The sequence below is a fragment of the Paroedura picta genome, chromosome 11 (assembly GCF_049243985.1).
Source record: "Paroedura picta isolate Pp20150507F chromosome 11, Ppicta_v3.0, whole genome shotgun sequence".
NCBI lineage: Eukaryota > Metazoa > Chordata > Lepidosauria > Squamata > Gekkonidae > Paroedura > Paroedura picta.
Window position 1 is genome coordinate 3,474,287 of NC_135379.1, and position 22,683 is coordinate 3,496,969.

A 22,683-nucleotide genomic window follows, 5' to 3' on the forward strand; every position below is an offset into this window, starting at 1 on the left:
GGAAGTGCGCACCTCATGTGCGGCCTCCTAGGTGTTTACAGTCTGTGTCTCCATAATGGATTTGTTGCATTTTTTGCTCCATATCTTAGATTTTTCCCTATGGCTACTGCAAATGCGGATAAAACAGACAACAGAGAAAATCCCATAACCAATTTAAAATGCAATAACCAGAATTCAAATCTCTTGGGGTAGCATTTTCTTTTTAATGTAACCGTTTTAGCTCTGATCTTCCTGGCTGCAAATGCAGAAAGAGCCAACCTAATAGAGACAAATGGGTTGGGAGCAGGCGATAGAAAAATCAATCCATCATGCTCTGGCACTGCAGGTACCTCCAGTATTAACCTTCAGTAAACTTATTCGTCACAGAGGGTACACCGTAGGCAAAATCCCAGGGGCCTGTAAAGCAGCCCTCTTCTACCATGCATACGGTCTAGGCCAGGGGTAGTCAAACTGCGGCCCTCCAGATGTCCATGGACTACAATTCCCACGAGCCCCTGCCTGGCAGTTTGACTACCCCTGGTCTAGGCTAACACCAGCACCCCCCTCCCTCTCCCCCCTCCCTCCCCATCCTGAAATCTGGGCATAAGAGTAGTGCCAGAATTATCGTGTTGCTCAAGGAGGGTTTTAGCTTAAGCATTTTTAGAATTACTGTTTTATATTTACTTTGTATTTGTATATAAGTTCTTATTGATGTGAGCTGGCCCGGGCCTGTTTTAGAGAGGGGTAGCCAATAAATCTAAATAATAATCGTAGGACATAATGGGAAAGGCCCTCAACTTACACGTTCCCACAGTTACTGAAGCATTGGGATCTTGGGAGACGTGAGAATCAACCAAAACATAGTCTGAAACTTCAAAGAGGTAGACACCGTCCTTAATGGAAACGGGGGGCAATTTCAGCCAGGTAAGGCGTTATGTGATCTTTAAAAAAAATCACACCAAAGGAGCCGTCTTCGACTGTGACATTATGAAGCTCTTGATCTCAGTAGTCAAGTGAAAAATCAAGTCACGGAGAACTTGTCCAGCACCTCCTTAATGGTATTAACTAACAATGTTCTGTTCAACCCATTCCTTGCATGCTGCTCAGTCTTAGCCAAAGGAAATTAGCTGCTCAGTCTTAGCCAAAGGAAATTAGTGCTCAGTTTTAGCCAAAGGAAATTAGCTCCTAGTCTTAGCCAAAGGAAATTAGTAGTGAAGGAGGATGAAGGTGCTATGCAATTTGCAGCTGTGCAAAGAAGAAGAAGAAGAAGAAGGAGAAGGAGAAGGAGAAGGAGAAGGAGAAGGAGAAGGAGAAGGAGAAGGAGAAGGAGAAGGAGAAGGAGAAGGAGAAGGAGAAGGAGAAGGAGAAGGTGAAGGAGAAGGAGAAGGAGAAGGAGACGAAGAAGAAGAAGAAGAAGAAGGAGAAGGAGAAGGAGAAGGAGAAGGAGAAGGAGAAGGAGAAGGAGAAGGAGAAGGAGAAGGAGAAGGAGACGAAGAAGGAGAAGGAGAAGGAGAAGGAGAAGGAGAAGGAGAAGGAGAAGGAGAAGGAGAAGGAGAAGGAGAAGGAGAAGGAGAAGGAGAAGGAGAAGATCATGATCATGATCATGATCATGATCATGATCATGATCATGATCATGATCATGATCATGATCATGATGATTTTGGGCAGTTCTCCCCTCCCCCATACACAACAACCTGACCCTTACCCCAAATTCCCATTTCATGCTCGGAATGGCCCCTTTCTCTTTGGACGCTGGTTCCCGAAATCAAAGAGAGAGGGAGAGCAAGAGAGATGTCTGGGAATATGTGACGGATAGAGAAAATGCAAGAGAGAACATGCTGAGCTGAAAGGAGAGGTAATGGGATGCAATTAGGAAAAGACACATTAAGGACAAAGATTGGGAAACGATTCTGCCCAAGACGAAGAGTTCTGCAGGATGTGCAAAGTTGGGTGGGGCCAGAGCTATCCCAAGAGGCTCGATTTTTTCCAGAAAGGCCATAAAAAGAAAGAAAGTAAAAAGACATTAGTGATAATGATTTGTCCTTTTGCCTTTTTGGATGGGAAGCTTTTGGTGCGCATGCTTCATTGCAGCCACAAAACATTTCAAAGTTCTGTTCAGGAAGGAAGAATGCGCCACCACCCCCTTCCCGCCACCGCCTGGCCTGCTGGAAGAAGAACCTCTGTGCATACGACTACCCAGCCGGGGAACTTTTGAAATGGCAAATCTGCAGTCTAGCAATCTGGCCAAACTAGCTGGCCAAACTAGCAGCTGACCAGGGATGAAATTAGAACTGGGACAGTGGGGGACAAAGCAAAAGGGGGAAAAGTCAGCATAAAAGACCGATTAAGGGGTAACGTCTCTATCAACCCGCCCTGAATAAGCCCAGGCTAGGCCGGTCCCACCAGATCCTGCAAACTAAGCAGGGTTGGCCTTGGCTTGCACTTGGGGGGGAGGCCTCCCAGGAGCACCAGAACTGTGACGTGGGGGGCAGGCGATGGCAAACCAGGTCCAAACCTCTCTTGGCCGGCTGCCAGACAATCTCTGAATCTCCTGGCTGTACGATGCACATGAGAAATTGAGAATAACAGACGATGAAACCAAACAAAAAAGCCACAATCAAAGGCCTTCCCTCTCAAATTTGGGGATCCCACCGGAATCTAGACAATAGCAACTTGGGCCTGAGATGGAACTCGTCAAAACGTTCCCACCACTGGCGTGAAAAGATGCGATGCTTCAAAGGCCTAAAGAGCAAACGCGGGCGCCAGACATGAAAGCAGCATCGCTGGGGCCTTTGGGACCAGGAGGGCCGTCAGAACCAGCTCCGAAGGGAAGCGGAACTTCTGGGCACACCAGGAGATGAAAGCACACTTAAGGTCCGCCCCGCCCACGGTTCATTCCCATCTGCTCAGAGATGCCAGGGCAAGACGTCAGGAAAACAACCAACGGGAAGGCCCAGCAGAGGTTACTGCTTCCCTGGTCCCAACCAAAACCCTGGCAGAAGAGCTCCGTGTTGCAGGCCTAGCAGAACCGTGCCAGCTGCCATGATGAAATCGGCAAGCTCCCGTGACTGTTTTTCATCGAAAAACCAGTTTTCCCAGAGCACTACTTGGCAGTTTGGCTGTTATTTTGTCAACCTGGTATTTGACGGACATTTTCACTCTTAACCACTACACCCCGCTGCCTTCTGGCGACAAATAAGAAAATGATGATTTCAATGAAACATGAGATTGAGATATTATTGCTTCAGGTTTAATTTGCGTTATGATGTGGTTTTCCTTGCCTGATGCGCTTCTACCACCGTATACCCTCTCTTTTTGGGGGAACGGTAGCCACTTCCGGCTTCCATTTGCCTCCTTCCAACGTGAACAGATCCACCAATGTTTCACCTTCCTCCATCAGAACAAAAACAGAGTCCAATAGCACTTTTCAGACCAACCAAGATTGATTCAAAGCGGGAGCTTTTGAGTGCAAGCACTCTGTGCATGCACTCGAAAGCTCCCACCTTGAATCAATCTTGGTTGGTCTGAAAAGTGCTATTGGACTCTGTTTTTGTTGTGCTACTTCAGACCAACACGGCCACCCGCCTGAATCTTCCTCTATCGGGTCACTTCCGCCCTTGTAACAATAGAAGGCGTTTTTATCCACTTTGGCATGGGAAAGGGTCCCGGCTCCGGGACGTGCCGACTTACCAAGGATCTCCACTGTTTCTGCTACTGTCCCCGAAGATAAGATGTCGCAGGAGGCAGCCTTGGACGGCGGCCAGCACTCCGCAGGGTCCCCCCTAGACGGCATTGCCACATGGAGGAGGAATGCAAACAGAGAGGGTGGTTTGAGTGTGGCCTCTGGCATTCAGGGGAGCCCCGCTGCAGGCTCCCAGCCCCTTAGACCCTGGCTTCCTCTCCTCCACTTTGGCCCTGAGATGCTGTGCATTCGTAACTGAAAGGCCGCAGCCCTTTCCCTGGACAGCCCCAAGTGTGCGTGGGCCGTGATAACGTTGTAGGGACACGGGAGCCTTTGTTCCACGCCTCGAGGAAGAAAACAACAGGACGATTTCCTGGCGGCCCAATTACCTGAGCAAATGTCACGGGTGGGGCGGTTTGGAAGGCCTACCCTCTCTGAGCCTGCGGGTATTTATCTAGAAGGTCAGCCAATTGCAGTGGGGTTTTGTTGTGCTGAGGAAGGGAACGCTGCGTTTTGTTGTTCCGGAGCCCCGGCGGGAACAATTCCTGGATGACATCTGCGCAATGTGTTGGGGACAAGGGCAGACGCCGTGGCTCAGTGGCAGAGCATCTGCTTGGCGGGCAGAAGGTCCCGGGTTCAGTCCCCGGCATCTCCAGTTAAAACAGTGGGATAAAAACAGACACAGCTTGGCCTTGCAGCTTGGCCTTGCCAAGGCTTTCTGTTATATTATGGCTTCTCAGCCAGGCCTGGAGGCAAAGCCCATAAGAACTGTGGGTTTAGAGCCAGATGTGGAGGCCACAGAGCTCACAACAGGGTCGCTGGGTCTCTCCCAGCCCCCAACAGGGGATGGGGAGGGAAGGTGCAGGAGGCCACATCAGGAGAAGGCCTCGGCCTCCAGGCCCTGCTGCTGTTCCTCCAGGGGAACTGGCTGGACACTGTCTGAGACAGGATGCTGGACTAGGAGGACCCTTGGTCTGATCTAGCAGGCTGATCCTTATGAAGGCCTCATTCTCTCTGCCCACTTGTTGACCCTCCAGAGGAACTGGCTGGCCCCTGTGTGAGACGGGAGGCTGGACTAGATGGACCAGAGTGCCCTGCCTGCTTGCGACCTCTCTACCTTCTGCCCCCCCTGCTTTCCCCCCCCCCCCCCGCTGTCTGTTCCCTTGTCAATTGGTGTGCCATCCCGTCCATTCCAGTGAGCTGTGGCCCTGCTAAGAGTCCCCTACAGCCACCCCAAAGCCATCCTTCGCTTTGCTTCGGTGTTACCTTCTTCTGCACGATGCCATATTTGAGCTCTGGGACGTCGCTGAACACGAAACTCTGGATTTTCCACTCCTCACTGAAGCAGCCCAGGCCGGAGCCAAACAAAAGGATTTTTAGGTCCTGTGTTGAAAGAGGAAACAGAAAGCGGGGTGCTGAGCAAATGCCTGACATGAAAAGGGGCATGGAGAGATCCTGCCCCCCCCGCCCCCCTTCCGGGTATCAGAGTTCTATTTTTACAGCCCGTTCCAGGAAGAAAGGAGAAACCTGGTCGCGCGGTGCCCAGGGCCCGCCTCTCCGCCCTTTTAATCCCCTGTTTTATAAATACTGTACGTCGCTAGATTATTCGGCCAAAGAGTCAGCTTTCCCCTGCCTCGCAGCGTCCCCTTGGTGCAAAGTGTTCTGTGTCTACAGCGGGAGCACTGGGGAAGGAGGGGGGGCTCCAGACGCCTTAAATCACGGCTTCAGGAAGGCCCCGTCAAGGCTAATCATAAAGCAAACAGAAGGCCTCCGGGCAGGCCCCCCTGGGACAGGCTGGGAACACAATCAAACGGCAAAGTGCTCTTTCCACAGGGCTCGTGTCCTGCTCCCCCTAATCTTTGTTCTAATTGCTCCCTGACGTTGGTCTGAAGGGCCTTTTAAATGGGATTCTTGTTTACGTCTCAACGCCTCCCTCAGGTACAAATGGTTCTCCGCCACACTGAGGGAACGTTCTCCATGCGCCAGCCATGCGCCAGCTAAGGGACAGGCCATTAGCTTGGCTTCTCTCATTGTGAGTGCCCAGGGATGGCGACGGGCTCCTCTCCCTGCTTTTTAGGATGGGCCGTGCTCTTGACCCATTGTGTCCCCTGCTTCTCTCCTTGAGGGCGATGATGCTGGCTGGCTTTGCTGGGCTAGATGACAGGCATTTAATGACAAGGGTAAAGAGTAAATCGAAGAAAGTTATACATAAATGTATGATTTGGAACGCAAATGAGCATAGCGCATGTTCTGAGGGTTGCAGGTGCGGAAACGGGAACCGAAGCTAACTTTTCAAAAACTGAAAAATAAGGCGGGCGTTTTCTCCACGAGAAATGACCTTTGTCACCTGGAGATCAGTAATAATCCCAGGGGACCTCCAGTTGCCACCTGGAGGTTGGGAACCCTCTCTGCATTCTGCCCACCTACATAGTATCAAAGCTTCCACCGATTGGTAGTGGTTCCATTGATGGGCGGGAGCCCTGTCCATCTTCCTAAGACCCACAATGCAGTAAAAGAAAAAGAGAGTTTTTTAAAATTATGTGTCTCCAATGTTCGTAGTCTTCCTCTGGGCATGAAGATCTGGCTCCAATGGCTGGAGATGTCGTGGGTTCCTGGAAGGATGCAAGATAAGCATGCTTTGCACACTAAAGGCCCAAGTTCGATCCCTGGCAAGTACAGGGGGGGGGGGAAACTCTGAGCCAGGAAAACCATCCAGGACCTTGGAGAGCAGCCGTGTCTCAACTGGTAGAGCATCTGCTCAACATGCAGAAGGTCCAGGGTTCAATCCCTGACTGCTCCAATTAAAAGCACATGATACAGAGCTATACAGACTAATGGTCTGACCCCTTATAAGGAAGCTTTTCTTATTCCTGACCCCTTATAAGTAAGTTTTTCTTGTTTCCTCCCTGCTTGGCTCTAGAATTGGCAGAATGAATCCAGAACATCAGTTAGACAGATTCAAGTGGGTCGCCGTGTTGGTCTGAAGAAGCACAAACAAAAAAAATCAGAGTCCAGGGGCACCTTTAAGACCAACCAAGATTTATTGAAGGTGTGAGCTTTCGAATGCGAAGAAGCTTGCTTGCACTTGAAAGCTCACACCTTGAATACATTTTTATCAGTTAGACAGTTAGTTAGAACTCTCTCTCTCTCTCCTTTCTAGTTTATTTCTTTTCTTAATAAAACTATTTTATTCTTTTAAGTATCTTAGGGCTTTGAACTCTTGCATATTTATACTCCGCCAACAGAAAAGGGGGAATTGTTTTTGTCTGGGGTGTCTTGTGATTGTTGTTTGGACGGAAAGTCAACCGCATCACTTACTCTTGCCAGGCAGAAGTCCATGGGCTTTGATTTCACTTGGAGCACAAATGGCGTGGAAGGATCCAGGATCCTGCCCACCTCCACAGGAGGTCCTTCATCTTCGACATCAACTGCAGGTGGGGAACGAAGGAGAAACAGAGTATCAAATGCCCAAAACATACAGAGAAACATTTCCCATCACTTTTCTCAGTGTCATCAAGGTGAACCAGGGCAGGTTTTCTCTCCCAGCTGTCAGGATGGGTTCTGCTGAAATATAGGTCATGGTCCACAGCTGGAGCGGAGAAGTTCATGGCTCAATTGGTAGAGCATCTGCTTGGCAAGGTGAGAGATGTTGAGAGGCAGTTTGGACATCACCTGCTTCTGCCATCCAAGAGCCAGCCAGGGCTGACCCTGCTTAGCTTCCAAGATCTGCTGGGATCAGCCAGGGCAGAGCATGGAAAATGCCATCCAATCGCAGACAACTTAAGAACCTAAACCATGTTTGATCAGGCCATTGGCCCATCCAGACCAACACTCTGTGCCATCCAGAGGCCAAAACCCTGGTGCCATCAAAAGGTCCACCAGTGGGGATAAAGCTCCAGAAGCCCTCCACTGTTATGAGAACAGAAGAGAAGCCATGTTGGATCAGGCCAATGGACCATCCAATCCAATACTCTGTGTCACACAGTAGCCCAAACCCAATCCAATACTCTGTGTCACACAGTAGCCCAAACCCAGGTGCCCTCAGGAGGTCCACCAGCAGGGCCAGGAATCTGGAATGGCCACCAGCTGAAACTCCCCGGTGAGTGGACACAGGCCAAATGCTCAGCCAAATTCCTTAGCTATACCCAGCAGGGAAGCCTGCTTGGGGCGATTATGGACTCTCATTCCACGGAGCTTTCCTGAAAAGCGGCATTAAATAAAAGCACGCCGGAAGCCAAAGGTACGTAAGCATGGGAGATGACATACCTAACTCTAATGCGTCGTCGCCCAAGGGGCCCTGACTGGAAATGGACGTCGGAGTATTTCTGGATTGAAAACAAATTAAGCGAGAGGTTACCAAAAAAAAAGAGAAACCCTCCTAAACCCAGCCCCGGTCACTTCATGGAAGGTATTTTTATACCGGGTCAGCTCAAAGCAGTTTCCAATAAAAACAAACCACAAATATGAGATCGACTTCTAAAACTCAGAAGATCGACAGCCCTCCACACGGATCGAGGAGCCCAAGAGATTAGGGCAGGGGTAGTCAAACTGTGCCCCTCCAGATGTCCATGGACTACAATTCCCATGAGCCCCTGCCAGCAAAAGACAATGCAGCCCTAACTTCACCAGGCAGCCTGTCCCACAGATACAGGGTTACCACAACAAAGACCCTTCCCGGACTCCAAGAAACCCACCCACTGCCAGATGGAGTCCAGACTCTTTGGAAGGACAGAGGGTCCAAAAGGTTTATCACAAAGGTTGCTGTGCATAGCACAATAGCAGGTTTTTTTTGGGGGGGGGGGGTACTGGGGGGTGCAGAATTTTGGGGAGAAAAGATCTTAGTGTAGTGTAATGCCACATGGTGCCCACCCAAGCTCCAGGGCTACTGATCTTTATTATCTGGAGACCATTTGTAATTCCATGGGATCTCCAGGTATCACCTGTAAGCTGGCAACCTTATATAATCAAACCAGCTCATAGAATAAGTTATGTGGGTCTGAGATTTGGCCTGTCTAGGGAGACACCTCCTTAGAACTTTTTTCTGCTTGGAGCTCCAAGGAAGAAAAGCAGGAAATAAATAAACAGTGCTCTTAAAAAAAAAGAATTCAGAATCTTCTGTCACTTTAGAATTGTATTGTCGGCGGTTTCCTGTGTTACATGGGTTTAAGAAGAAGAATGGTTGTTTTTTCATACCCTGCTTTTCCCGAAGGAGTCTCAGAACAGTTTACGATCGCCTTCCCTTACTCTCCCCACAACAGACACCCTGGGAGGGAGGGGAGGTTGAGAGAGCTCTCAGAGAACTAGGACAGGCCCAAAGTCACCCAGCAGTTCTCACGTGACTCAAAGTGGTTTGCTATCGCCTCCCATTCCTCTCCCTACAACAGACACCCTGTAAGGCAGGTGGGGCTGAGAGAGCTTTAGAAGAACTGTGACTATCCCAAGGTCACCCAGCTGGCTACAAATGGAAAAGGAATGGGGAATTGAACATGATTTTCCAGCCCTCCACTGCTAACCAAACCACCATGCTGGGAACCTATTGGATAGCTGCTCAAATCTTCTCCTGGACATCGGTTTATGACCTGGGGGAGGGGGGGGCAATGCCAATCCAAGCTGAACGAGAACAACTTCTAAGGGACACTGATCTCAGACCGGAGATGCCACACATTTCGAGCAGAACGACGGGCACCGTGTCATTACCTCAAGAACGGCTGGCTTGCCACAGGCTTCTCCTCCGTTTCATTTCCTCCCTTGCCTTTTATTTTTCTTGAGGGGGCGAAGGAGGGAACACCCGCCCAGCCGTTCAGACTTTCCGAGGCCGGCTCTTGGCACCCCGAGGGCGGGCACGCCGCCCTTCCCAGAGAAACGTCAAACGCCATCCTCTCGTTTTTGGAATCCCAGGAAAAGCTTTCAGAAGTGGATTCGGCAGAACACGGCTGAGTCCGCAGAAGGACTATACATGGACATGCCCGGGGGTGGGAAATGAATCAGCCGCCCTGGGAATGAGTCAAGGCAGGAAAGCCATGCCAGCCATCTGAGGCGCAGATGCCAGGCCGCAATATGGAAACAGAAAGGGCCAAAAGGAAAGAAAAATGCAGTCGGCTTGGTTGGAAAATGGACGGGGGGAATGAAAAACATTTCGGCCATCTGCCCAAATTACAGCTGCTCTCCAGAGATTTGTTCCCCTGGAGAAAATGGCTGCTTTGGAGGGCGGAGCCTGCCGTAATGGACACCCCTGAGGTCCCTCCTCTCCCCAAATCCTGCCGCCCCCAGGCTCCGCCCCATAAAGCTCCATGTACCTCCTAACCCAGAGTTGGCAATCTTACTTTTGCAGCTGCGGAAGAAGAGCTGTTTTTTATACCCTGCTTTTCACTACCCAAAAGGAATCCAAAGTGGCTTACAAAGACCTTTTCTCTCCTCTCCCCAAAACAGGCACCCCGTGAGGTAGGTGGGGCTGGGAGCGCACTGCTCTGTGAGAGAACAGCTCTAAGAGAACTGTGCCTCGCCCAAGGTTACCCAGCTGGCGGCACATGCAGGAGTGGAAATCCAACCCAGCTCTCCAGATTCGAGGCCGCCTCTCTTAACCCCCCGCACCACGCTGGCTCTCAACCACAAGAGAATCCGACGCGGCTTTCTTTTCGGTTATTCAAGCCAGGATTGTACCGCTGTCTCTCAACTGCATCTCTTATACGTGGGGAGGAGAGGGGGAAGGAAGCCATACAATTGGTACATAATGTTTGGAGGAAGCAATCTATCCCATCAGGGAAATGTGCCGGGAAGCAAAGAGGTTTCCTCGTAAGGAAACCCCCCTGGGGCTCTCGGCGCTCGGAGAAGCCTACCCTTTGATCTCTGCACATTGAGGGCCTGGTGTTTCCGTGTGTGGCGAAGTTCGTGGAGAAAGGCCCACTGTTTGCACAAGAAGGGACACTTCCTGGACTGCTTCCTATACACCTCGCAAGGCAAATAAACTGAAGGGTTTATAAAACGAAAGGTCGGCGGCCCCTTCCGAACGACAAATGGCGAGAGAAATAAGGATACAGGACTGGGTCGGTCCGTTTTACGGGTTCTTTGAACAGAGATTCAGGTGGGCGACTGAATCAGTTTTAAGGCTAAGGGTTCCTGGCCCTAAGGCAGGGGTTCCCCACCTTCCTAATGCCACGCCCCTTGAATACAGTTCCTCCTGTTGTGGGTGACCCCCAACCATAAAACTACGCAAGGGTCCTTTCACGGAAATTAAACCCAAACTGACCAATGGCGTGGAGATCCATGGTTCATGATTGTATAGAGATTGTTTCTTTTCCAGGGTTTCTCAGTTCAGCTCTGCCTCTTGTCCCACCATGCCGATCTTGCGGCAGCAGTGGAGTGCCCCCTCCCCAGTGAAAAGGTTGTTCGACCCCCAAAAGGGCCCTGACCCCCCAGGTCAAGAACCACTGCCCTACGGCAGGGGTAGTCAACCTGTGGTCCTCCAGATGTTCATGGACTACAATTCCCATGAGCCCCTGCCAGCAAATGCTGGCAGGGGCTCGTGGGAATTGTAGTCCATGAACATCTGGAGGACCACAGGTTGACTACCCCTGCCCTACGGAGATCCAACTGGCCCCAACCAAGTTTTAATCAAGGTATGAGCTGCTGTGTACACACAAGCTTCATCAGATACATTGAAATGGACGGGACCGGTCCATACAATCAATAGAGAGCGAGCAGCAGATGAGGACAGAACCATAGAATCATGGCATCGGAAGGGACCTCCGGGGTTTCTGTTTGGAGATTTTCGAGCAGAACCTGGGTTTCTCAGCCTTGTCTCTTTCCCGAATGCACGCACCGGGGAGGAGAAGAACTTGAGACCTATGGCTGATGAATAGCCAGGAGAGATTTTGGGGAAATGTCAAACATCAGGTTTGAAAAAAAACAAGGGAAGCAGGAATGAAAAGAATGAGACAAGAATGTCTTGGCTTCGGGAAGGGGAAGGGGTGGTGGGAGAAGAAATCAGTGCCAGGCCTGCAGTAACAGACTCTGACCCACCAGAAATTAAAGGTCATCTGCTAATGGGCCAGACGGGGCCAATTTGTGAGTTGGGAATTGCGGCCCTAGTTGCTTCAGTTACAAACTGGCAGCTCATTTGGGAGGAAAAGAGTCCGGGGCCACCTTGAATACCAACAAAGTTTCATTCAAGATGTAAGCGGACTTGTGCTCCGACACAGTGCAGGGGGAATTTTCCAGCCCACACATATAGAGGCAGAGGGTGAGTTATAAATCAGGAAACAGATACAAGGGCTGTACAGGAATAACAAGCTAAGCGTGTAAGGTTGTTGTTTGTTTGAGGGGAAAACAGAATAAAAAGAAAGTGAACGATTTGAAGGAATATCTATCTTGCAGGCACACTAAAGCTGATAACTTGGATAAAAATTTGTTAGTCTTAAAGATTCCACTGGACTCAAACTTTGTTCTGTCTGTCTGTCTCTTTATTTGTCCCTCTGCCTGTCTGTCTGTGGGCTCAATGAACACTGATGCTTTGAATTATCAGCAGGACAAAGCTATTTATTTATCCACGAACTCCGGGTAGCTGAGGGTATGCGGTTGGCCGAAAGTGATTTGGTAAGTTTCACCTGCAAGTTGGGATTTGAACCCAGACCTTCCAGGTTCCGGACCGACAACCTAACCCAGGCTATCTCAACCAGGGTTTTGAGAAACCCTGGGGTTTCTTGAAGGCCCTGGAAGGCTTTCCCAAATGGGTAGAATTAATTTTTAATATATTTTTTAGAATTTTGAAACATTTGTCGGGAGATATGACCATATATGGTCATGTCAACCCGCCCACTCCTGAAATGGCCAATGGTAGGCTAGAGGGGATGGGAAGGGGAGGAGCCTCAGGTGGGCATGTCCACAGCTGTGCTTCCCAACCATATTCCACACAATTGTGCCACTTGTGAGGTCTCTCAAAGCCTGAAGAATATTTCAAGGGTTCTTCAATGGTAAAAACATTGAAAAAGATTGCTCTAACCCAGGGGTAGTCAAACTGCGGCCCATGGGGATTGTAGTCCATGGACCTCTGGAGGGCCGCAGTTTGACTACCCCTTCATGTTGTGCAGAACTCATTTTAGAACTCCGTCCTCCCTCCAGCCCACCCCGCCGTTTCTTAAAACCAAAGAAGGCCCCGCTGCTTCCCCCCCGCTCCTCCCGGGGAAGGTGTCCCAAGCCAACTGCAAAGAGGGTGACTCCCTTACTTAAAGCTTTTCCGCATGACTCAACCACGTTCGGCTGCAAACCCCGGAGGCGAAGCCAACGGCCGAACAACCCAGCAGCCACCGGCGAGGCACCTATCGCTTTTAAAAAGGCTCCCTCTGCTGGCCTGCCAGATCTCCGCAGCGCATCCCCGCATGGAGACGTTCGCATGATTTAGAGTTCGATAGGGGGGAAATTCGTTCTTGCGGGGTAGGCCTCTCCAGCGCGCCCAGCCTGGCTTCCCGAAAGGAAGGAGAGTCCTGGAGTTTAGTGACTCAGACCCTGGCTCAGCGGCTTTCGTGACTCAACCACTGGCCTCAGCCCTCGCGCCTGTTCTTGGGCGATCTTTCCAAAAATTCCTAAAGCACCATGTTCTGCCCAGCTGGCTTGCAGAACTGTACTATTCCCTGCCAGTTTCCACTCTAGAAAGAGTGGAAAAGGTCCCTGTATGGGCATGGTGCTTAGAGGGGCCAGTTCTGTCTCAGGAAATACGTGCAGATTTCAGGAGTGGCGCTGGCAGAGGGCAGGGTTTGGTTTTTATACCCTGCTTTTCATTGCCGGAAGGAGTCTCAAAGCGGCTTCCCTTCCTCTCCCCATAACAGGCACCCTGTGAGGGAGGGGAGGCTGAGAGAGCCCTGAGATTACTGAAGAAGAAGAAGAGTTGGTTCTTACATGCCACTTTTCTCTATCCAAAGGAGTCTCAAAGCGGCTTACAGTCACCTTCCCTTTCCTCGTCCCACAACAGACACCCTGGGAGGGAGGGGAGGCTGAAAAAGCTCTGAAAGGACTGCTCAGTCAAAACAGCACTACCAGGGCTGTGACAAGCCTCAGGCCACCCAGCTGGCTGCACATGGGGGAGTGAGGAATCACATCCTGCTTGCCAGGTAGGAATCTGCCATTAACCACTGCACAACACCTGGGGAGGGACTTCAGGAGGGTACAATGCTCACAGAGTCACCTGGCTGTTGGGATATGCAAGATCTGTGGAGGGCATGATTCAACAACATAGAAAGACCATTTCCGCCCAAGGAGTCCTTGGGATTGTAAGCTTCTTGGGGCAGCGGCCGTGATCTCTGCCCAGCAAGCAGTACATACATTGGCGGCGACATAGGAGGCGCACCATGCAAATAACACAGAATCGTTGTCTCACAAGACTTCCGTCACAATCCTACCTGCAGCCCAAAAACCGAATTTCACTCTTTCCGGGCGACCTCTCTTTTTTCTTACTTCCGTCTCCCGGGGGCCTCTGGAAACCATTGAGCCGGTAGTTCTTCTCATTGGCTTCAGCATCACGGCCGGATGAAGGTTCCCTGACTTCATCTGGGGCTCCGTCTGACATCCGCCTGCCGAACAGGCTGTTTTCCTCTTGGACGGAGGGTTTGGCTTTTCCGTCCCCTCGGCTCACGAGGGGACGGAAAAACATCCTGGAGGAATCCCCCTTCCCGACATCCAGGGTAGTGCCCGGATGTGAAAAAAGGAGACTTGAGGATGGCCCAGTCGTTTCTTTGGCCTCTTGGAAGCCAGTGCTCGGCATGCCGAAAGAGGTCTTGGTATGGTCTTCCTCCAGGAGCTGGGCTGCATTGCTGATTCCGGAGGGTCGCTTCAGGTGCCTTCTTTTCAAAGAGTCCTAAAACACATTGGGAGGGAATACGGATGGTTGAGAGGCCCCAAATACAGCCCCACATGAAGCCAAGGCCCCAAAGTCTTAATAAACCTCAGGTTTGAATGGCAGCCAGTTTGGAAAGCCAAAATGTCTCTGATGTTCATAGGGCCCACCTCAAAAGCTGCCAGTTTCCCCGAGGAGCTGATCTTGGTCGTCTGGAGATTATAATTCCAGGAGATCTCCAGGCTTTACCTGGAGGATGACCACTAGGGTTGCCAGCTCTGCTGGGAAATTCCAGGAGATGGGGTAGGGGTGGGGTGGACTCTGGGGATGGTTTCAGGGTGCAAAATGCCATCCAGTCCCCCTCCAAAGTGGCCATTTTCTCCAAGGGGAGACTGACCTCGGTTGTCCGGATATCAGTGCTCATCCTGGAAGATCTCCAGGCCCCACCTGGAGATGGCTGACCCCTTTCCAGAAACAGGTAAATGGACAAACACAATAGCAAGAGATCAAATGTTTAGGATCAAAGACAAGAACCTCTTGAAAACTGGCCGTCGGCCCAGCCATCATGCCCCGGATGATGAGGCCCGGCTTGGCCCGGAGTTTCTCTCGTGTGGCCGTTCTGGCCTCAGAAGACAGGTCTGGGGTCCTTGGCTCTTCTCGGCTGCTCTTAAGCCTTCTCTCTCCGTCGGCAGGGGGGCTCTCGGATGCCTGCCCGGTCTTGTCCCGATTGTTTCCAATTCGCTGTCTCTGGGAAGGGAGGGTCGGGCTGGCCGTCTCCTCATCAATTTCACAGCTGCAAACAGCAGGCATGAGATATGCATTCGTATGTACGTACATACATGTACATGTACTTTTATTACTTATAGGAGCAGACATGAAAGAATGCGATTATCATTCGCCTTAAAATAATTGAAAGAATTAATACGCACATCACCCAAACGTTGAAATCAATTCAAAAGAATTTTCAACTAAACCTCCGGAAGAAGTTCCTGACAGTCAGAGGGGTTCCTCAGAGGAACAGGCTTCCTTGGGAGGTGGTGGGTTCTCCAGCTTTGGAAGAGGCTAGACATGCTGATTCTGTGAATTTAGGGTGGGCAGAAGGGATTGTGTCCATGCTTGGCTCTTGGGGTCCTTTCTTGCATGCCCAGGGAAATGCCGATTACCACTTAATTTTATTTTGTTATTTATTTTATGAGATTTTGATACCGCCCTTCCATATGGCTCGGGAGGTGAATTGCCCCCAGGCCAGACTGGCCAGGAGTTCTGATTGGGGGGGGGAATCATCTGGGCATGGAATTGGGGTCCCTGGGGCTTGGGCAGGCAGTTGTGAGTTTCCTGCATTGTGCAGGTTGGACTAGATGACCCTGGAGGCCCCTCCTCTCTGATTCTAGCCTAGGTGACTGCAGGGTTTCTGAACATGTACAGAGGCTTAAATGCCGAAAAGGGTCCTGTGGAACAGCTTTGACACAAGTTGGGGTGGTGGGTGGGGTGGAGATGATCCAGGGAAGGTTTCCCGTCTGGAGAGGATCCCAAGAAGGAAGCGGGGAAGAGATTCGAGACCACGGCACTGATTTGTTTGTTTACATATGCATTTATGTTTTGATCCGAAACAAACCGCATCAGCAAGAGCTGCTATTTCCAGTTGAGGGAAAAAAACCAAACGGATGGCATTTACTCGCAAAGAAGCCCCACGGAGATCAAGAGAGCTTCGATCTACATTAGGTGCAACTCGGAAAGCTTTTTCCCTATGGCGCAGGTAGCAAGGAGGCTTCCCCTGTTGCATTTCTGCCTGCCCAGCTGCGGAGAGGAAGGAGGGGGAGAAAGCCACGCCCCGAACTCATTCCCTCCTCCCGTCCAAGAACCTTGACCAAAGCGTAGCTCTCCCCATGTCCATGGCCTACAATTCCCATGAGCCCCTGCCTGCAGGCAGGGGCTCATGGGAATTGTAGGCCACGGACATCCGGAGAGCCTCAGTCTGTCCAGCCCGGCTGCGCCGCCTCTCCCGCGCGTCCTATTGGCTGCCTGAAAGAAGCCCGACGGGAGGGGCGAGAATGGGAGCGCGTCTTCTGGAGCCGACTGCGCATGCTTAAGGAGAACTATAAATACGAGTCGCGCCGGGCGACGACCGCCATTTCTCGCGGGGGAAGGGTGGGGGGTGGAGCGGGCAGGGAGGGAGTTAACTATTAGTAATTATTTTATGTTTTTGATTTTTGATGTTTTGTCCTGCATATAGAGCTGGCTAGTTAGGGCAGAGCTTTTTTATTTGTTTATTATATTTATATACCGCCCTCCCCAGAGCATTATTTTATTAATTTAATTTATTTTAAAGAGCATGAATGGCAAAAATGCAGTTTACTATTATAGTAAATAGAAAAGCACAGATGCTGTACATTGCAGTATTTTTGATGTTTTGTCCTGCATATAGAGCTGGCTAGCTAGGGCAGAGCTTTTTTATTTATTTATTATATTTATATACCGCCCTCCCCGGAGCATTATTTTATTAATTTAGTTTATTTTAAAGAGCATTAATGGCAAAATGCAGTTTACTATTATAGTAAATAGAAAAGCGCGGATGCTGTACATTGCAATATGCAACCCTGTGTAATTTACAAAAGGCATAGTTTGGTTTTAGTTTCTCTAGACTCAGTAGGTGCAGTTTTTGTTTTGTATATTTTTTTGCTATTGCTATGTTATTGGTAACTTTTCTCATATGGGCACAGGGTGAATTACACAGAAGTGAGTCAGTGCAGTCCTTCAAACAGTCTTAAGTAGCCAACATGTTAAGATTTTAGGAGTCTGGAACCATTTTATTTCTTTATTTTGCCTTCAATTTTTATTTAAAACATGCACGTACCTTATTATAGCCTGACTTTGTGGCTGACACTCAAGGGAAGTGGCGAAACATAATTTTATGGGTTGGGAAATTAACCATGCTGTAGGGCTTTTGAGTTACAGCCAATAAATTAGGTGAACTGCTACAAGCTTCATTTCAATTGCTAGAAGAATTTACTGTGTGGCTGTTACAGGAAGCATATAATATATATATATATAATGTATAATCTAATAACATAAAATAGGTAGCTTACTTGATGCAGGGGTTATGCTGATGGCTTGGACAACTCCCTTAAATATTAGTAACACTAAATTGCAGCAGGAGAGAGGGCAATGAGCAGTGTTGTATTGCCCTGGAGAGCATGATGCCTACAGGGGAAATAGTTTGAGGGGCTGTACCACAATTGCATTCAGGTTCCAAGTTGGAAGAATCTTTTATATAAGGTAGAGGACTAAGTTTTATGGCTATTAATCCTGGATTTGAGAGTTTGCAGTTTAACAGTTAAGATTTGAAATGTAATACAAAAATCAACATGCTGCTATTGGAAATACGGGAACCAGAAGCTTGCACCTGCTAAATTTGGGTGTGGCCTAAGATGTACATGTCATTTTATGTTTCTGCTTGAACGGCTGAAAGCCAGACTCGGCACGCTTGTGACCTAGAGAGGGAACTGAATTGATGAGCAGAGCTTGTAAGGAAACTTAAGCAAAGCTTTAAAGACAATTTGCTACAAAAGAGAATGCTGGCTGTGATGAGGAAACCCGTTTTATTTTCTACTCTAGTTGTACTTTTGTCTGGCAGAATTCATGGGGAAAGTGGTCCACATCTCTGCATTGTTTCTGGATTGCAGTTCATGGGCAGTTTTCTTTTTCTAAACAAAGGTGCACAGGACAATGCTAGAAACAAGAGAACACTTCCGCAAAACAAGAGGGCATAAAAATACACCCAAAGGCTACATTTTGGCTATTTCAGGGTTATACTGAGCAGCTTTATAAAGTTAATACCGATGGTGGGAGTATCCTTTGTGCAGTGGGCAAGGGGGAAGGGGCATTCCATCTTACATCCGTGTGTTTTCAGCTTCTTTGTGTGCAAGTATTGAGGATCACAATAAAACACCAAATACTGGAACGCTTTTACTCCAAGATACACTAGGAATTTTATATTTGAGGTAAAATATACCCCAGAATAAAATTTGCACCTTCCCTCATAAGATTTCTGTGTAAGGGGGGTATTTATTTATTTATTTTATTTGGTTTGTTTTTGTTTATAGGCTGCCTCTCTCCTTGTGGTCTCGGGGCGGCTTATGCAGTAAATTAAAATTGATTTAATAAGTTTAGGTTTAAAATAGATTTAAAACAATCTGTATGTCGCTCCTGGTAATCCATACTTCTGTGGAGAATACAATCTCCACAAATTTAGCATTCAATATACGGTTCATGGTAGAAGCTGCATATCGGCAGAGTGGTGTCATTGGTCTATCTCAGTCTTTCTCGACTTTTTTAATGTTGAGAAACTCCTGAAACATTCTTCAGGCTTTGAGAAACCTCAGAAGTGGTGCAATGGTGCAGAATAGGGTTGGGAAGCAGAGCTGTGGCCACGCCCACCCGGGGCCCCTTCCCATCCCTTCTAGGTCTATCATTGGCCATTGGGGAGGGGTAGACATGACCATATATGGTCACATTACTGATAAATTTTTAACAAATTTTAAAAATATTTTTAAAAAATAACACCTACCTATTAAGAAAACACAAGATTCTGGTTGAGAAAGCCTGATCTATCTCAACAAAATAAAATTTCCTGAGTGTGTATTTCCATGTGACTGATTTTTTTTTCTTCTTCTAAGAGAGAACTAGCTTTTAAGGGCTGGTGGTTCATCCCATGAGTCTAGGCAGAGACTAAACTTCTATTGTACAAATGCATGTGTATCTGAAATGGGTTATCCAAGGTAAACCTTTATGATAATGCGCATGCAAGTCAAGCTAAGTTATCTTAAGGTAGCATCTCAAAACAAGTCGCTGTAGAACTGCGTGCTGTTAATGATTAAATATTGATTTCAAGAAAGCTCTAAAGTGGGTTTAGTTACCTGTAGGGCTCCTCCTGGCTTGCCTGAGGGGCCATTCGCAGGCCGGTGTGTCCATCTGAGAAGGAACTCTTGAGTGCAGGGGCCTTGTTCTCTGGGACAGCTGGACTTCTAGTCCCTTGGAGGCTGATGGTCTCTTCCAGAAAATAGCTAGTCATAATTTCGAGGATCGTTTTCAGTGGATTTTCTCTTGTCTGCAATGAATGAATAATTTGTCAGTGCCTGTACTCATGGGAAGGAATGTGTAGTACTTGTATGATGATGATGTTATCCGTTCAGTTATGCCCAACCCTCGGGGATTCTATAGGAAAGTTCACCACACATCTCTGTCTCTGACCGCTTCCTTTAGTTGGTTCATGGTCATCCCTGTGTCGGCTTTGATTGTGTTGAGCCAGCGGATCCTTTGGTGACCACACTTCCTTTTGCTGCTGACCATGCTAGTACTTATATATAGAAAAGCTAAGGGCCCTGCGGGATCTACCAGCTTTCCGCAGGGCCTGTAAGACGGAGCTCTTCCGCCAGGCATATGGTTGAGGCCAGGGCAGCTCTCCCACTAATCCATCGGAGGATCCCCTCCAATATTGAGATCTCTAACATCGAGATCATGGTTAGATCTATTGTATTGGTGCCACCCTCTTCTGAACATTATTCTCTCCACCAGGCTGAACTAAGATCAGAATTGTGACCACCGCCGCTATATGTTATATGTAACTTTTAATTGGGGTTTTTATGGGGATTTTATTGTGTTTTAACTATGTTGTAAACTGCCCTGAGACCTATTGGGAGAAGGGCGGTCTAAAAATTTAATAATAATAATAATATACTCGGTTTAAAAATTACTTTGCGCACACAGATAGCAAGTTGCTCATTTAGATGCTTCTGAGCAGCAGGCAAAAGAGGGGACGGAGGCTTCATTGTGGTGATCTTTGTTTTGAATTACACCCTACGCATCTTGGTTTAACCCCTCCAAAGGACCCGAGTTAAAGTTGTCGTATTACCTTAATCAAAATGTTGAACTGGATGATTTCATTACATTCTGGGTACACAGAAGGGACAGAAGTCCAGCCCTGATAGTGCTCAGTTATTCGGTGCAAATTTGAGTATAGGGTGCTTTTGGGGGTGCCCCAAGCTTTTCAGTTCTTATGTGCTAATTTATTTTTTGTTTTCTAGACAGGCCTTGTCAGCTCTGCTAATTCGGGGTGGTTTACAACTTAGTTTTCATACGATGCCCTCTCCCACCCACCCCCGTCGCCCAATTGTGCAAAACTAATGTTAAAACCTTTTTTTCTCCCACCAACTCTGGATGAAGGAAAAATCCAGTCCCAGGTTCTGGTCTAAATCAATTGCTGAGAGTCCTATCTCTAGCCCTCCCCTAGATTTCCCAGGCCATCCCGAACTCCTGCAGTGACCAGCCAACCACCTCTGCTGACCTCTAATTATGCTTGGGGCCCTCTCTTTCACGTTAGTGGTGCTTTCTAGGCACCAGTGACCCATACATTTAGGTTTTTTTACTTAGGAGACTAGATTTATAAGCTGCCCTTCATCTTGGGGCGGCGTACAGCATTATATTATAAATAAAATTTATTTTTTGAATGAAACAAACCGCATCAGCAGTTTATAAAGCCACAGAAATGCATTAAAATTATGGAAAAGCTCACATTAATCCCCACGGAGGCTTAGTTTATTGGTTCCCCTAAGGGGAGATGTGGGAAGAGATGTTCTGTTGGGTATGCTGGCCTCAACCGCATGTCTGACGGAAGAGCAGAAAAATAAAAAAGAACCCACAAGCAAACATGGCGGCAAGATGGAAAGGGAGCGAAAGGAGAGGCGGAGAAGGAAGGCGCGGACTCTCTGGTCAGCACAAGCATTGCTGAGGCTGGGCCAAGAAGGGAGAAGCCACTTCGAACGCTGACCACACTCGTTGGATTACCGCGAATTTTCTGAACTCCAAAAAAAAAAAACAAAGGAGAAATTTCCTCCAAAGCTGTGACTGAGGAGCCTGACTTCAGGGTGAACCTGAGGAAATTCTGTGGAGCTAGAACAGCGCTAATGCATAATTTTTGGTCACTAGAAACACTAGTGGTCACTAGATGTAATGGATCTCTACCCAGAGGCCCTGGACAACCACTGGCATATCTGAGCAGACAAGACCGACCGTGATAAGCCCAAGGGCCTGATTCGGTATAGGGCAGCTGTGTGTCTTTGATTGAGAGAACTTTTTTGGGTCCGTGCAGATCAGCAGCCCCAAGAAAGCGAGCTTCCACATCATTTCTCGAATACCATTTCCGATGCTCTTGATAGCCATGTGCAACCACACATGGCTCAATCTCTAAAGTAAACCAGGAAGTTGGGGGGGGGGTTACGTCTACCTTGTTAAGTTTGTACAAAGTTTGGAGATGCAAAACCTTCCGTAGCTCGTTCCGGTTGTTGATGCTGAGGGCCGTGCGGGGGAGCTCCTGGTCCATTGTGGCGCTTGTCTTGTTCAAACCCTTGGGGAGAAGAAGGGAGAGTTGGTGTTTTATAACCCACTTTTCACTGCCCCAAGCAGTCTCAAAGCGCCTTACAATTGCCTTCCCTTACTCCCTTCACAACAGGCACCCTGTGAGATGGGGGAGGCTGAGGGAGCACCGTGACAAGGTGCAGAGAGCTTCTGGAAGCTTTAAAAAGGTGGCCCGGAGTGTCGATATAAACGTGAAAATGTTTCTCTGGTGAAATTGCACAGCTATGGCTTGGATTCAGAAGAGGATAGCTTGGCAAAGTGGCAGTCCCTTTGGTTCATATTGCCCATGAACAATTACCCCCACTTTAAGAAATACTTTTAGAGGGAGATTTTTCACCCTTCCTGTATCCTGTTCTATCTATGACGGCATGAAAATTCCTTGGCTTTATTTATTTTATTTTTGCATTTATACCCCGCCTCTCTCGACAAAGTCTCCTCAAGGCGGCTTACAAAACAAGACCATAAATCAGCATAATCCATAAAATCCCATCCCATTAAAACATAATACATCATAAAATAAAAATGGCAGTCATAAAGCTAGAACACTACTTTAAAAAAAAATGTGATCCCGAAGGTCATGTCCCAGTTTTATTCTGGTTATATGTCCTGATTTGGATAGTCCAGGCAAGCTGGTCCCATCAGATCTCGGAGTCTAAGCAAGGGCCAACCCTGGCTAGCGTATAATGGGAGACTTCTAAGGTTTGGGTGCTCCTTTGACAAAAGGTGCTGGCCTTTGTGCTCCTGCAAAATCTGGCTTATTGGGAAATGAATGTTTCTGGGAAAC

General features: G+C 48.5%; 1 protein-coding gene across 1 annotated transcript in view; it reads right to left on the bottom strand.

Annotated features, from left to right (window-relative positions):
• The window catches only part of MINDY4 (MINDY lysine 48 deubiquitinase 4), a 46,579-nt gene that overhangs the window by 22,354 nt on the left and 1,542 nt on the right, over positions 1-22,683 (bottom strand). The window contains exons 2-9 of the mRNA XM_077303401.1: positions 21,769-21,888; positions 19,403-19,593; positions 15,021-15,279; positions 14,053-14,507; positions 7,928-7,986; positions 6,980-7,089; positions 4,928-5,044; positions 3,670-3,761 (exon numbers count right to left, since the gene is read on the bottom strand). Of these exons, the coding sequence (XP_077159516.1) occupies positions 3,670-3,761; positions 4,928-5,044; positions 6,980-7,089; positions 7,928-7,986; positions 14,053-14,507; positions 15,021-15,279; positions 19,403-19,593; positions 21,769-21,888 (1,403 nt within the window). The remainder of the gene's footprint in view (positions 1-3,669; positions 3,762-4,927; positions 5,045-6,979; positions 7,090-7,927; positions 7,987-14,052; positions 14,508-15,020; positions 15,280-19,402; positions 19,594-21,768; positions 21,889-22,683) is intronic.